Below are 13,850 nucleotides of genomic sequence, written 5' to 3'. Positions count from 1 at the left end.
TGTAGTTTCCATCTTTAAGAGGGTCTTAGGGTCTTGGTAAAGAAAAAGGAAGACGTCTCTATTCAAACAAAACTGAAGAAAATTCTTCAGAAAGCGTCCTCTCACCAAATACATAGACCAAGCAAAAAACAAAACAAGAAAAAACAAATAGAAGAACACCGCTAATCTTTCCAACCCCTCAACCTTTCTTCCCCTCCTCCTCCTCCTCCCCCTCCTCCTCCTCCTCCTCCCCCAAACACCCAAAATTCCCCTGGCCCTATGCACACCCCTCGCCGGAAATCGCCCCTCGGCCCGCCGGAGTCCTTCAAACATGTCCGGAAGAGCGGCAGCCTCCCGATCTTTGTCGTCGTCCTCTCCATCTTCCTCTTTGCTGTGGTCATGTACAGCGGGGACATCTGGTCCCTCGCCGAATTTTCCTTCGGCCGGTTCAGATCATTAGACGTCCTCCCCCAACTCCTCTCCGACGACCAGCATGACGGCCGCAACACCGACGCCGTCGCCGAAGACACGGTAATAACGGTGCCGGAGACATGCGATTTATCCACCGGCGAGTGGGTCTACGACGACGTGACATACCCACTATACCATGAGGAGCAGTGTGAGTTCCTCACCAAGCAGGTCACCTGCATGCAGAACGGCCGGCGGAACGACACGTACCAGAAGTGGAGGTGGCAGCCTAGGGACTGCTCTTTGCCCAAGTGCGCGACTTCCTATTCTTCTATAATTATGTTCCAATGATAGCATTTCTTGATCACCTAATTATGCTGATGGCTTCTGGAAATTTGGTCCAGGTTCGATGCGAGGCTACTGTTAAAGAGGCTAAGAGGAAAACGTTTGATGTTTGTGGGGGACTCGTTGAACCGGAACCAGTGGGAATCCATGGTTTGCCTGGTCCAGTCCGTGGTCCCCAAGGGCAAGAAAAGGCTCAGCATCGATGGCCCCCGTAATATATTCTATGCCAAGGTACTACCGCCCAAAATTTGACATTGAAATTAACCATCAAACCTCATTTGCCAATCGTTTCACTTAATGTGGCTACCTACAATACTAATGGTTGCATTAAAATTTATGCTGAGTTTTGGTATATATGTATCATGTATGAAGGAATACAATGCTACGGTGGAGTTCTACTGGGCGCCGTTCCTCGTGGAATCGAACTCCGACGATCCGTTGATCCACAGCATTCCGGAGAGGATCGTGAAGGCCGATTCGATTGCGAGGCATGGGGAGCACTGGAAGGGGGTGGACTACCTGGTCTTCAACACCTACATTTGGTGGATGAACACGGCCAAGTTTAAAGTCCTGTGAGTAGTTTGGTAGAATTTGTTACTAAGGGTAGAATAAGCGATCTCACTTAATTGTGGATGAGCTTATTGCAAGCATTAAACTGTGTCCCAGGCGGAAGAAGGCTAAAGACTGGACGGATTACGAAGAGATCGTGAGGGCAGATGCATATCGACAAGTTCTGAAAACGTGGTCCAAATGGGTGGATGAGAACGTGGATCCCAACCGGACTTCGGTGTACTTCATGAGCATGTCTCCTAATCATTTTAGGTGAACAACTGCTATCTTTAATTCTGTCAACCTTTTCATCCTGCAACAAGTTAAGTCACTCGTAGGTTTACCATGCCGTGTCTTTAATTTTGTTAACCATTTCATCATGAGCCTGCGATTGACTAGCTTCATGCATATATATGGTATTTTTACTTAGGTCTACAAGGGAAAAGACTAAGTAATAAACACTATAGCATAATTTACCTTCTAGAATATATGACGAGGGATCGAAAATTATAAAAATCAGGTCGTGCATTGATGTGATTTTGCTTAGGTATTAGCTTATGTCATTACATTAACAACAACAAATTAAGGTTCTTTATAGACTAAAAATTAACTGAAAGTCATTTGAGATAGTACGTGAGCAATTTATATAACTGGCCTCATAAATAGGTGTCACATTGATTAGTGCTGGTCCAGTGCTAGCCTAGCTGTCATGCAGTACTATTGGCACGCAATTACCTAACGACCATATGCTTGTTCCCTCGTCATACGGTGCTATACAGCGTCCAAAATCACAGAAAGCTACTCGATGTGACACTCATTATTTTAACTCACTGGTTTTATGAGAAAATTTTGTTACAGCTATAAAAATGCACGAGACCGATCAAACGATATAAATTATATAAAAAAAGAAATATCTATAATTACTAGCCTGCTGTACAAATTTGTTTAGAAAATATAGTTTAGACGAGTAAAGTTCACAAGGGATCTTGTATGTCCGCTGAGTTATTGACTTAGATAATTTAAATTCTGAGTTAGATCAATTTTTTGACTGTTAACTTTCATGCAGGCAATCCAAGTAAGATTTCAACTAGATAATCTCATTCACATTGCCCGTCTTCAAATAGATTGCATATTTTCACAATAATTTTGTATGTAAATAATATAGTAATAATATTTCGTCTTTGCGCATGTTCAAGTTTGGTACAACATTGGGATTGTAAAATCTGATTTTATGGAACCACAGTAATTTTTTTTTTTACCCGAATATATATTCAGCCATGTAGATTGTAATTAATGTAGCTTTCTCACCTAGAAAACTCCTCTCTCTCCTTTTCTTTCTTCTCATTCTAATAGAACAACATCATTTCACATGTCATTATTCAGATTCCGTCGACAAACTAAATCACTACCATTCAATATTGACAGTTGACATTTTGGAATTAAGCGGGTACCTTCATAAATCTTTGGTTGCATGATTGAAGCTAGCAATCTGGCACCCCCCCGGGTTCGGTTAACTGCTCCCACTAGTTTCTATAGCGATGGGATAGCTTTAGTATCATCTTAAATTTTATATCCTTGTCTTAGATATTTCATCGTTTGTATGTCGTCAATATTATTTCTATGAAGAAATAAGCCACCACGTTGCCGACAACGTCACCACACTTTGGAATCTACTTTTTATAATTTTTTTCCATTGGCATTATATGGAAGCTAGCCATTTCTTTCTGCCATGTCCTCTTATCAGGCCAGCAACTCCTCGATATTATTTATGCCAGGAATAAATCACCACCTTGCTTTGGATTGAACTCTACTGTTTTTTTTTTTATCTTTGTTTTTCATTGGCATTATTCGAAGCTGGCTAGCTATTATTTTTTTGTATATATGAGATCTGCTATGAATAGGATCGATGGTGTTCTTGCTGTAGGTATTAATTAAATAAAGTTTTTGTATTATATGAACTTTGATTAGTTGGGATGGTGATTAAATTAAATGTATAGGAGTGAGGACTGGGGGAACCCAGAGGGAGTGAAGTGCGCCAAGGAGACGCTGCCGTTGCTGAACTGGACGGGCCGGCCGCTGGAGCTGGGCACGGACCGGGAAATGCATGGGATGGCGGCGAACATGACTCGGTCGACGGGGCGAGTTGCCGTCACCTTCATCGACATCACGGCGCTGTCGCAGTACCGGAAGGATGCGCACACGTCCGTGTACACGGTGCGGCAGGGCGAGCTGCTGACGCCGGAGCAGAAGGCCGACCCCCGTACCTACGCCGACTGCATCCACTGGTGCCTCCCTGGGCTCCCGGACACCTGGAACGAGCTCCTCTACGCCCGTCTCCTAGCGGTCGCCGCCAAGAACCACCGGTGACCGATCGATGCACGCCTCCCATTTAATTTTGGGCTTCTTTTTTTGCTTTTTTGATTAGTTTGGTTTTTGAGTCAGTGTTGGAGGAGGAGGTGGAGAACAGCTGGAGCAAGGAGGGTTTTGGTTGTTTTTTTTTGAAAAAAATTTCTTTTGATTTCTAGGAGCTGGCACGCGGTTAGTTGACTTGTAAACCATAGGTTGGCAAGAACGTGGTGATTTTTGAGTCCGGATGAATTGTATATTGATTTGATAGTGTGGAAAGAATAATTAAAGGAAAGAAGGCATGAGAAGGATACAAGAGAGAGTTGAAGTTTCCTGGATGCAGATCCTCTGCAGCTGAAGTTACAAGTATATCCCAGAAATGAGGTGACTCGCAGAATTTAATAAATAAAGTAAAAATAGAAATGAAAACAATTTTTCTTTTTCTTTTTTTTTTGTTGGAGAACAGATGGAAATCTTCATTTGTAATTATCGATCACAACAAGTTGGGTGAGAGTTTGGGTTGCATGGTTTTATAGTAAAAGACAAAAAGTGACAAGCTGCCATCTCCAGAATAGAGAAGAAGAACACTATTTTCTTGGAAGGCAAAGAGGAAAATAGAACTCAAAAAGAATAAATTTTAATATTGTTGTTGCCAATACCCTATTTATAAAACTCCAATACTAAATGAAAAAAACTAGCAAAACAATCGGTAGATGTCACGCTTATATAGAAGTTTTTTTAAAAAAGATAAGATATAAATGATAAGCTTATAAGCACCAAAAATACGGAAACCAGACTTTTGGATTATCCCTTACTGTTGACTTATTAAACTCAATGGCTCTAAAAATTCGGCAAATTATATTATTTGACGTATCTCTGCAAAAGATCGACAGCTTGCTGATCTTTTCTCTAGCTTGTCAACATGCATTCATCGTGGTACCCAAAATTTCAATAACGTCAAAATTCTTTTGAAGCTGTTACCACTACAGAAAATCCGATACTTTTTTTTCCGACGCTACGAGAAAGCGTCGAAAAAATTTGGTCCAACATCAAACCTTGTCGACGCTTCTAAAAAACATCGGTAAATCTTGAGAATCGACAATGCTTAAAAGCATCGTCACCCCTCTTCTCAATCTCGATCGATGCCCTAGCTGCCTCTGCGCTGACATCAATCTCTCCTCTTCTCTCCTTCATCAATCTCTCATTCACCACCTCTCATCTCCTCTCCTCTCCTCCTCCCTCCGGCACCGATATCAATCCACAGCCTCGATCGGCGTGCTCCGTTTCGCTTCCCTGCCGCCGTCGATCTCGCCCTCGTCTAAGGTAAGCCTCCTCCTCCTCCTCTTTTAAGCGATATCTAGAATTTTGGGGGAGTTTCGATGACAAATCTTCCGGCGCCGACATCAATCCACAGCCCCGATCGGCGTGCTCCGTTCCGCTTCCCCACCGTCGTCGACCTTGCCCTCGTCTAAGATAAGTCTCCTCCTCCTCCTCCTCCTCTTTTTAAAGCGTCGTCGGAGCGATATTTAGGATTTTGGAGGAGTTCCAGCGACAAATCTTTCGGCATCGACATCAATCCACAGCCTCGATCGGCGTGTTCCGTTTCGCTTCCCCACCGCCTTCGACCTTGCCCTCATCTAAGGTAAGCCTCCTCCTCCTCCTCCTCTTTTTAAGCGTTGTCAGAGCGATATCTAGGGTTTTGGGGGAGTTCCAGCGACAAATCTTCCGGCACCGACATCAATCCACAGCCCCGATCGGCGCGTTCCGTTCTGCTTCCCTGCCGCCATCGACCTCGCCCTCGTCTAAGGTGAGCCTCCTCCTCCTCTTTTTAAGCGTCATCGGAGTGATATCTAAGGTTTTGGGGGAGTTTTGATGACAAATCTTCCGGCGCCGACATCAATCCACAGCCCTGATTGGCGTGCTCCATTCGGCTTCCCCACCGCCGTCGACCTTGCCCTCATCTAAGGTAAGCCTCCTCCTCCTCTTCATCTTTTTAAAGTGTCGTCGGAGCGATATCTAGGATTTTGGAAGAGTTCTGGCGACAAATCTTTCGGCGCCGATATCAATCCACATCCCCGATCGGCGTGCTCCATTCCGCTTCCCCACTGCCGTCAACCTCGCCCTCGTCTAAGGTAAGCCTCCTCCTCCTTCTCCTTCTCCTCTCTTTAAGGCGTCGTTGGAGCGATATCTAGGGTTTTGAGAGAGTTCCGGTGACAAATCTTCCGACACCGACATCAATCTACAGCCCCGATCGGCGTGCTCTGTTTCGCTTCCGCCGACGCTATGAGGACCCCGGCCTCCGCCACTCCCGACAGAGGTAGAGCTCTACAGCCGACGGAGATGGATATCCGGTTTCTCTTCTTAGAGCAAAAAAAATTTCTTTCGATCATCCCCATCTCGTCGACCTCTTCCCTCTTGCCCTAAATCTAGGTCTAAGTCTTTTCTTAGATCCGATCGCAGGACGGACCTGGCAAGTTGGGCGGAGATCCGGTGGTGCTCGTGGATGGCGGGTCTCGGTTCAAATGCTAGATACTTCTCAGAAGGTTTTTCCATTCTTTTTCTCTTCTTTTACTTCCATTCCTCACTTTTTTTCCTTCTTAGATGCTAGATGCTAGATGGTGGCCTCAGGATCTCCACTTTCTTGTCTTCGAAGCCGAGGTTAGGGCGGCCATTGAGGGATCAAGCTCTGGCGCGTCTTCGTCCTCACCGGCGGCTCGTCTACTAAAGAAATTTTTTTTTTGAAAAAAAAAAATCATCAAAGAAGATTAATATCCTGCTTGATATAGAGTTTAGATTTTCAAATTATTTTATCAAAATAAATTTCAAGTATATTAAAAAATTATTATTATTTAAATTTCTATTTTCTACATATACTCAAGGTGCATGACTAAAGTATTCATAGCTGCAATCCACATTTAATGAATGCACTCCACTTTTGCCAACTCGACCACTTGGGCATATAATTATGGATGTTTTCTTTCTTTTTAGTATAATAGGATTAATGGGAAAATTAAGGACAGATAGCAGGAGTTCAGAATGGATGGATGCAGCTTAGGATGAAATTCATATAACTAGGGCTTTTAGAATGGATGGATGCAGCTTGAAATCACATTATTAAAACTTAGAAGAAAAATAGTTGGTAGAGTCCAAAAAAAAAAAAAACTATAACATGTTTGATCTATCCGACCTACAAGAAAAGCTTCATCTTTATAGGAACTTGGAAATCATCAGAGCAGAACAAGGATAAATTACAATGGGCATCAATCTTGCATGCCGTTACATGTTAGTGTAACATATTCAGCCTGAAACTAGCCCAAGCAATTGTGGGCTTCTAGTATTAGGTTCAATTGCGTTTTGGATGAAAAAGGAGGGCTTGGCCCAGGATTTCAAGCCGCGTGGGCTGGTCTAGCCATTGATAGCTCTAGTTATATGAACTTCATCCTAGGCTGAATCCATCCATTCTGAACACCTGCTACCTGTCTTTATTTTTCACCTTAATCCTATCATACCAAAAAGAAAGAAAACATCTATAATTATATGCCCAAGTCGTTGAGTTGGCAAAAGTGGAGTGCATTCATTAAATGAGTATTACAGCTATCGACCATCTTTCTGAGGTTAATGAGTTGGCAATGCCTTTCCCCCTCCATCAACACTTGCACATCTTAATATTCATGGCTTTTCCAAAAAGTAATATTCAACTTCATACGAATCCTTTAGAGATAAACTTTATTTAACATTTATTCACAAATCCAAAAGATTCTAATGATTGATGGTATATTGTAGCTGAGAAAAGGCAAAAATGATTGAAGACTAGTGAAGGTAGGTGCATGGGAGAGTTTAATAGCTAGACATAACTTCTTTAATATTTATACGAGGACATTGTTAGAATTTTTTTTTTGTTGAATAAAAAATTATCTACAAAATTAGTAGTATTTTTGATAGAAAAGATGACAAATCATGGGCTCAGCTCTCTCTTTCTCTGTGTGTGCGCGCGCATGCTCATGCTTGCACATGTGAGCGTGTTCGCGTATGTGTGCGCGGATCGATTGCTGTTTATGATATAGCACGAATCATTTCTCCAAGTTGTAAGCAGTATGATGATGGTCAACATAGATAGTAACTTTAAGCAATACATTAAATGCAATATTTAATACTTGCCATGCTAACTACATGTTTGATGCCAAAATCCGACTTACAGTTGCATGTTGATGTCATACTTTCTCTATAGTCAGTGACAGATTGTTCTTCCCATTATTCGCCACTATGTGGTAGTAGCAAAATTCTCATGGAAGAAATAGACATACCGTGTGCCCGATGAAGGATTGACCGGATATATGGGAGGAAAAAGGCAGAGGATTGGCTTTATTGCTCTTTTTTCCTCTGACGCGCTTTAAAGCATCGTTTGATTTGAATTTCATCCGATGCTACAGAAAAGCGTCGACCAATTTCAGCATCGCTTCAAAATTAGCCCAATCATGAAACCACCTGGTTGGATCCATGGGCTGCTCAGCAGTGTGGTTAAAAGGGAAAAAAAAAAAACTGATTTTAGTAGAATAACAAATCACAACCTAATAATGGATTTGCTTCACGGTCATTCTTTATATATTGCAATAAAAAATTTAGATATATAATCATGTACATAACATCAGAAACAATCATCACACTCATTATAATGTTACAGCAATCACCAAATGCACAACCAAAGGGCTGCCTGCATGCATCTCAGCATGCTATGAATACCATCCACCCAGAATGTAGCCCTTTTTGGCCATAAAAACCAAAACCCCTGTTCTTTTTTCCCATTATTCGTCACCATATCGTGTCGTCGTCGTTATAAGCTAGCCTTTACAATCTTCAACAGAAAATAATAGATATAAGTATAGCAAAATAATGGTTTATATATATTTGATGTTTAGACTATAGTAGTTCGTATTTGGATAACACCACCTTAGCCTCCCTCATAGAGATGCTAATACAAAGATAATATAACAATATGAGCAGTGTTAAGGTCAGGTGATAACCATTATGATTATAATGGTTATGACATATATTTGGCAATTATTACATTATCAGCCACTATACATGTTAAAACATAGCAAAGGTGCTCGCTGTTTAAAACTATGCATCACATTTAACTGGGAAAATTAGAATTATAATATAGATGTTCAAGATGGAGCATTTGGATCAAACCAATGGTTGCATGTGTGCTCTGCTACTGTCTTATACTGCATATCTTCACATAGATTGCTTAGCCTAGTTGGTTGCACTATGAAAATTCATGATGTTTGTTGTGGTTAAAATCTGGCTTAAGGGTGACCACGCCGAAGGAGTCGGAGGAGCTGCCGGCCAGGCCCGATAAAAGATACCACCTCTTGTGCGCCGGCGTACCTGTACAAAGCCTCGCCGGTGGATTCTGGCAAGGGCCCTCAGATGTTTATGTTAGAGTAGATTTTAGTTGGTCCAAAAGTTTCAGGCATTATCTAATGTGGGCTATTTATAGTCCTCGCAGAGGTGCTCAGGTGGCGAAGGTATGACCCCTCCTCATCATGGAAGGAGATGGCCTTGGCTAGGTGGCGTGCAGTCAGGGCTTGCTTGAGGCACATGGTGTAGACCGTTCTTGTAAACGGCATGGCGTTGACAGAGGTGGCAGGGTATGGCCTCTAGTCAACGTGTCGTGGAGTGGCCAGCAAGTAAAGCATGGCGTGGTGAAGCTGTAATGTAATGTCACATATGCGGGCGTAGGCGCGCGCGCGGGTGCACGTGTGGATGCGGCCGTGGGCGAAGTTGGGCTCGCTTGGAGGCCGTAGCATATACTTGGCGAAGTCAGCTTCGTGAGCACTGAGGTCGAGCCGACTTGGGGGCCGCAACATATGTTTGGTGAGGTCGGCTCGGTGGACTCTGAGGTCGGCTTAACCTCCTCGATTCTTAATTGACTATGCAAGGCGCCCCCACTCAGATCGGGGCGCCATTGCCTGCGGTCGATGGTGTCGTCGAGGATACCTAGCGCCCCGAGTTCGGGTCGAAGCGCATCGTCGAGGATACCTGACGCCCTGAGCTCGGGTCGGGGCACATCGTCGAGGATATCTGGTGCGCCGAGCTTCGGTCGGGGCGCGTCGTCAAAGATACCTACAAATGGAACGTCATTGTGGATACCTGCGGTCGACGGGGTCTCTTCGGCTCTTGGTCGGCACTGCAGGGTGCCCTGAGCTTAGGCCCGAGACGTCATTGTGGATACCTGCCGCAGACGAGGCCTCTTAGGCTCTTGGTCGGCACTGCAGGGAGCTCAGAGCTTAGGCCCAGGACATCATTGTGAATACCTGCGGCCGACGGGGCCTCTTCAGCTCTTGGTCGGCACTCCAGGGCGCCCCGAGCTTAGGCCCAGGACGTCATTGTGGATACATGCGGCCGATGGGGCCTCTTTGGCTCTTAGTCGGCATTGCAGGGGGGCTCTTAGTCGGCATTGCAGGGTGCCCCGAGCTTAGGCTCAGGACATCATTATATCATTAGAGAAGGTTGTTGTAGGTTATGGCAGTGACTTGATTTGTGAGAAGGGGCCAAGGGGTCCGAGATCTGGCCTGCTCAGTGCTAAGGTCTGCTTGGCCAAAATGAGGTGGTCTGTTATGTGATTTGGGCCTTGGCTCTTTAAGTCATTTTAAGCCTAAACTTTAAAGCATGGGTGTTGTTTTTTTAAGATAAAAACAGAAGCACCAAAATCAGAGCTCTTTGTGAGGGAAGATGGCTAGGATTTGGGAAGAGCTTGTGTGTCCTACTCCTATGTCCATTGATACTCATTGAAGCTTGTGTTTTCAAGGGTGTAGTTTCTTCCAACAAGTTGTTTGGAAGATTTTGTGTTGGAGTTGACTTGTTCATGCTCATGAGGTAACCCTTGTTTTTCTTCTTTTTTTAGATTGTGTTGGCTTAAGTGATATTTGTTGATACTTGAGTAGAAATCATTGTAATTTGTTTATTATAATGGAAGTTTGATCGGAGTATGACCCATGGATGTAGGCTATATGCCAAACCACATTAAATCTTGTGTCTCTTGTGTATGTCTTTTATATATTTGATGTTTTGCTACTTATAATCAGTCCATACATTTTGCTTGCCTAGCATTGGTATTTGTGGTGATTAGCTTTCATAGACTTTGTATTCATAAACTTACACTTAGTTGGCCATATTTGGTTGAGTTTGTGATCTCACAAAGTGAGGGAGTGTTTTTCCTACAGGTCCCACGCTGGGGTAGGACAATCCATTTTGCCCCTCATCAATGTTCTTTCTCTGGACATTATACATGGATGTCGTAAATGTTTTGGCCATTAATAAAGCTCTTGTGCAATGTTGTATTTTCAGTAACTGAAGCACCTATCTAGGAATATTATCAAGTAAGTTATCAGGTGAAGCTCTTGTTCTCACAGCATTTGTCACCATCTGTATACTCCTTTTTATCATGAATCCCTTACATTGAGGACCATTTACAGCTCGCATCGTTTTGCAACTATTCCAGTTCTGGGTCCTTCAGTAGCATCTATCACACTCTCTGGTTCCTTGGTTTCTTAAAAGCATTGGAAGCACGCTATTTAATCCAAGATTAATCGAAGAATTGGAAGTTTGAAGACGTCCGATGCCGATGAGACTTCTTCCTTTTTGAATTGGCTGCTTTGAGCTAACCACGGTTTCAAATGAGCCTGATGCTGAATGCAGTTGTTTCGTACTGTCTATCTTCTGAGTGAAATCCACTTCAGGAGATGTGATAATTTTAAACAGATGTCTGTCTCCGATCGATGAGATAAAATCTTTCTATTCCGTACTCTAACGTGTAATCTGCATGCTTGAATTCATATTTGTGTTCTTGGGGACATTCACTTTTTTGTTTCTTTTATTCTTTTAACACTGTTAAAGACCTATATTAATGCTAATGAAGTGCTAATGATGAGCTGATGGAAATGGAAAATACATATACATTTCCTTTTCATTTTTATTGTTTTCTAGTTTTCAACTCGCATGCCATTGTCCGAGCTTTCTATTTCCCGAGTTTTTTGTGAAGTACGACGTCTTTGCATTGGTCTAAGGATCTTAATTTTCTTCTGTCCTGGTTTTAAATTGAACTTACATTACCATAGAGTGAGCACTATATATTATTCGGCAAACATCATCTTTTCCTTGTCAAATATGGTTTCCATTACTTTGGCATTAAGCACAACTCAAACTTGAAAAAGGCTACATGAAAGGATTGATTGAAATTACTTAGCTATAGCAGTCCATCAAGGAAAATTCATGAAGCTATCTATATTACCATGCTAGTTTGGCTGACTGTTCCGGGGAATTCGAACTCGCATCTTGCTGCAAATCTATCCTCTGATATCATATCAACTAACCTTAAAAAGCTTAAACAGACAGGAAAAGGATTAACAACATAAATCAGGCTCAGCAATTGATTTAGGACACAAGGAATGAGGCAATATATAAAGATGACGTTCATATCATTGAACCAGACCACAACCTTCTTAGTCAAAAAGCAAGTAGACTCCCTGCTACTGGATTGCTCATACTACTGTTGGTGGATGTCTCATGAGGTTGGACATTCCTAAGACACAGTGCTCCTACGTCGCATTCCCTGGCTGCTTCTTCTCGTCCTTCTCCTAGTTCTCTTCTGTTGTCCCATGCTGCTCCTTCCCCATCATCTCTTTCTGCCCTTCTTGGCTTCAAGCTCCTCGAGTTTTCCTCCACAAACAATGCCAAAGAGAGACAGCACACGTAAAACCAACGAAAGAGCCACAGTAAGGTTAGGGGACATAGTGAACACAGTATTCAGTCCTTGAGCAGGATGCTCCTGTTCACAAAGCTTCATTTGCCTCTCGAGTTTGGCCATCTCCTGTTCCGAAGCCATCGTTGCCCTGGCTTGTTGCTAAACTTCTTTTTTCTCTCTTTACTATTATGATGCGACTCTATTAATAGGATCCAGCAAGTGGAACTGGAGGTACGTACTTTCAAGGGAGGGGCTCAGAAAGAGAGAGAGAGAGAGATGAGAACAATGAATGAACTATTTAGTCAGATGGTTGATATGGCTTTTAATGTTTATCATCATGCTTGGTATATCTTTATCATCATTTTATATACTAAGGAAATGATGAAATGTGATATTATTTTGTACTCGGCATACTAGAGAACCGGTTACTACCACATTCTGATTTATGGTGCCGATGATGTCGTGATTATTATATATTCAATTTTCTTTTGGTTGTTGTATTGATATTATAATCATTTTATATGCATTCTCGGAGAGGCCAGTAGTTATTAAAGGTATAATCACATTAAAAATATTGGCTCTTTATTCTATCATTCCTTGGGTCTAATTACATTCCTTGCCATGCCTAACTCATTTGCAGGGCTTCACAAATGCAATAGCCCAATGCTGATATGCGACATGCATTTGAGTTATTCACAATGCAAGTCTCGTAGTTTTGCGGCGTGCTTGGCCAACTAAAAGTGTGGCTAGGACTGAGGCATCGAATCCTCTCCTCCCTGATGCTGGGGAAATGGATTTAATTATAATTAAATTGAATCTGAAAGATGTACCATTTTATTGCTGAACCATCCTTTGATGATCACTTCCAATAACCTTTTTTTTTTTTTGCTTAGGTAAAAGGGTAGGGGGAGGAAGGGACCAATCCACCCCCGCGTAGCAACCCCACTGGGTCCCGGCCCCCCAGGAGAATGTTCGATGCGGGTAGACTCCGTTTTACTCATACCCTCCCCACTAAGGTGAGTACGCTACACCTAGCACCACCAAGCTACAGGTGGAAGGAAAGCATAACCGTCAACGAGCCATTTGGGCGTAGGGCATTCGGTCCCCGAATTTAATCGATGTCCGTGCGTTTCGAACTTGGGCAACTCGGGGCGGAATTATCGCCCCCTTACTACTAGGCTACCACCTTGGTGGCACTTCCAATAACTAATCATTCTCAGAAAAAGCTCCACTTATGGTGCATGCAATATACACTAACTAAAATAAGTTTTATCAAAAGGACGGCAATTTCTTTTCGCAAGCGTGCAAACTTTGTGATCAAAAATTTTTAGCATTTATTGGAAAGCTGTTTTAATTTATAATATTTTTTCTTTTTGAACCAAAATACCCATGATAAAATATTATAATTACAGAAAATATCTCTTTATATTACAGAAATCTGCAGGAGTCCCAACAAAAGAAACAAAAATCCCAAAAA

At 42.6% G+C, this 13,850-nt stretch overlaps 1 protein-coding gene across 1 annotated transcript; it reads left to right on the top strand.

Annotated features, from left to right (window-relative positions):
* On the top strand, positions 1 to 3,938 carry LOC103718225 (xylan O-acetyltransferase 1-like). Its single transcript, XM_008806941.6, has 5 exons — positions 1 to 698; positions 792 to 963; positions 1,105 to 1,304; positions 1,399 to 1,554; positions 3,279 to 3,938. The coding sequence occupies exons 1-5, from the start codon at positions 259 to 261 to the stop codon at positions 3,646 to 3,648; spliced, it is 1,338 nt and encodes a 445-aa protein (XP_008805163.4). The 5' UTR covers positions 1 to 258; the 3' UTR covers positions 3,649 to 3,938.
* The last annotated feature ends 9,912 nt before the right edge of the window (positions 3,939 to 13,850 follow it).

The sequence above is a fragment of the Phoenix dactylifera genome, chromosome 8 (genome assembly GCF_051530095.1).
Source record: "Phoenix dactylifera cultivar Ajwa chromosome 8, Ajwa_hap1_PhDact_Kaust_v1.1, whole genome shotgun sequence".
In the NCBI taxonomy this organism is placed as follows: domain Eukaryota; kingdom Viridiplantae; phylum Streptophyta; class Magnoliopsida; order Arecales; family Arecaceae; genus Phoenix; species Phoenix dactylifera.
This window is presented reverse-complemented; position numbering and strand designations above follow the sequence as displayed.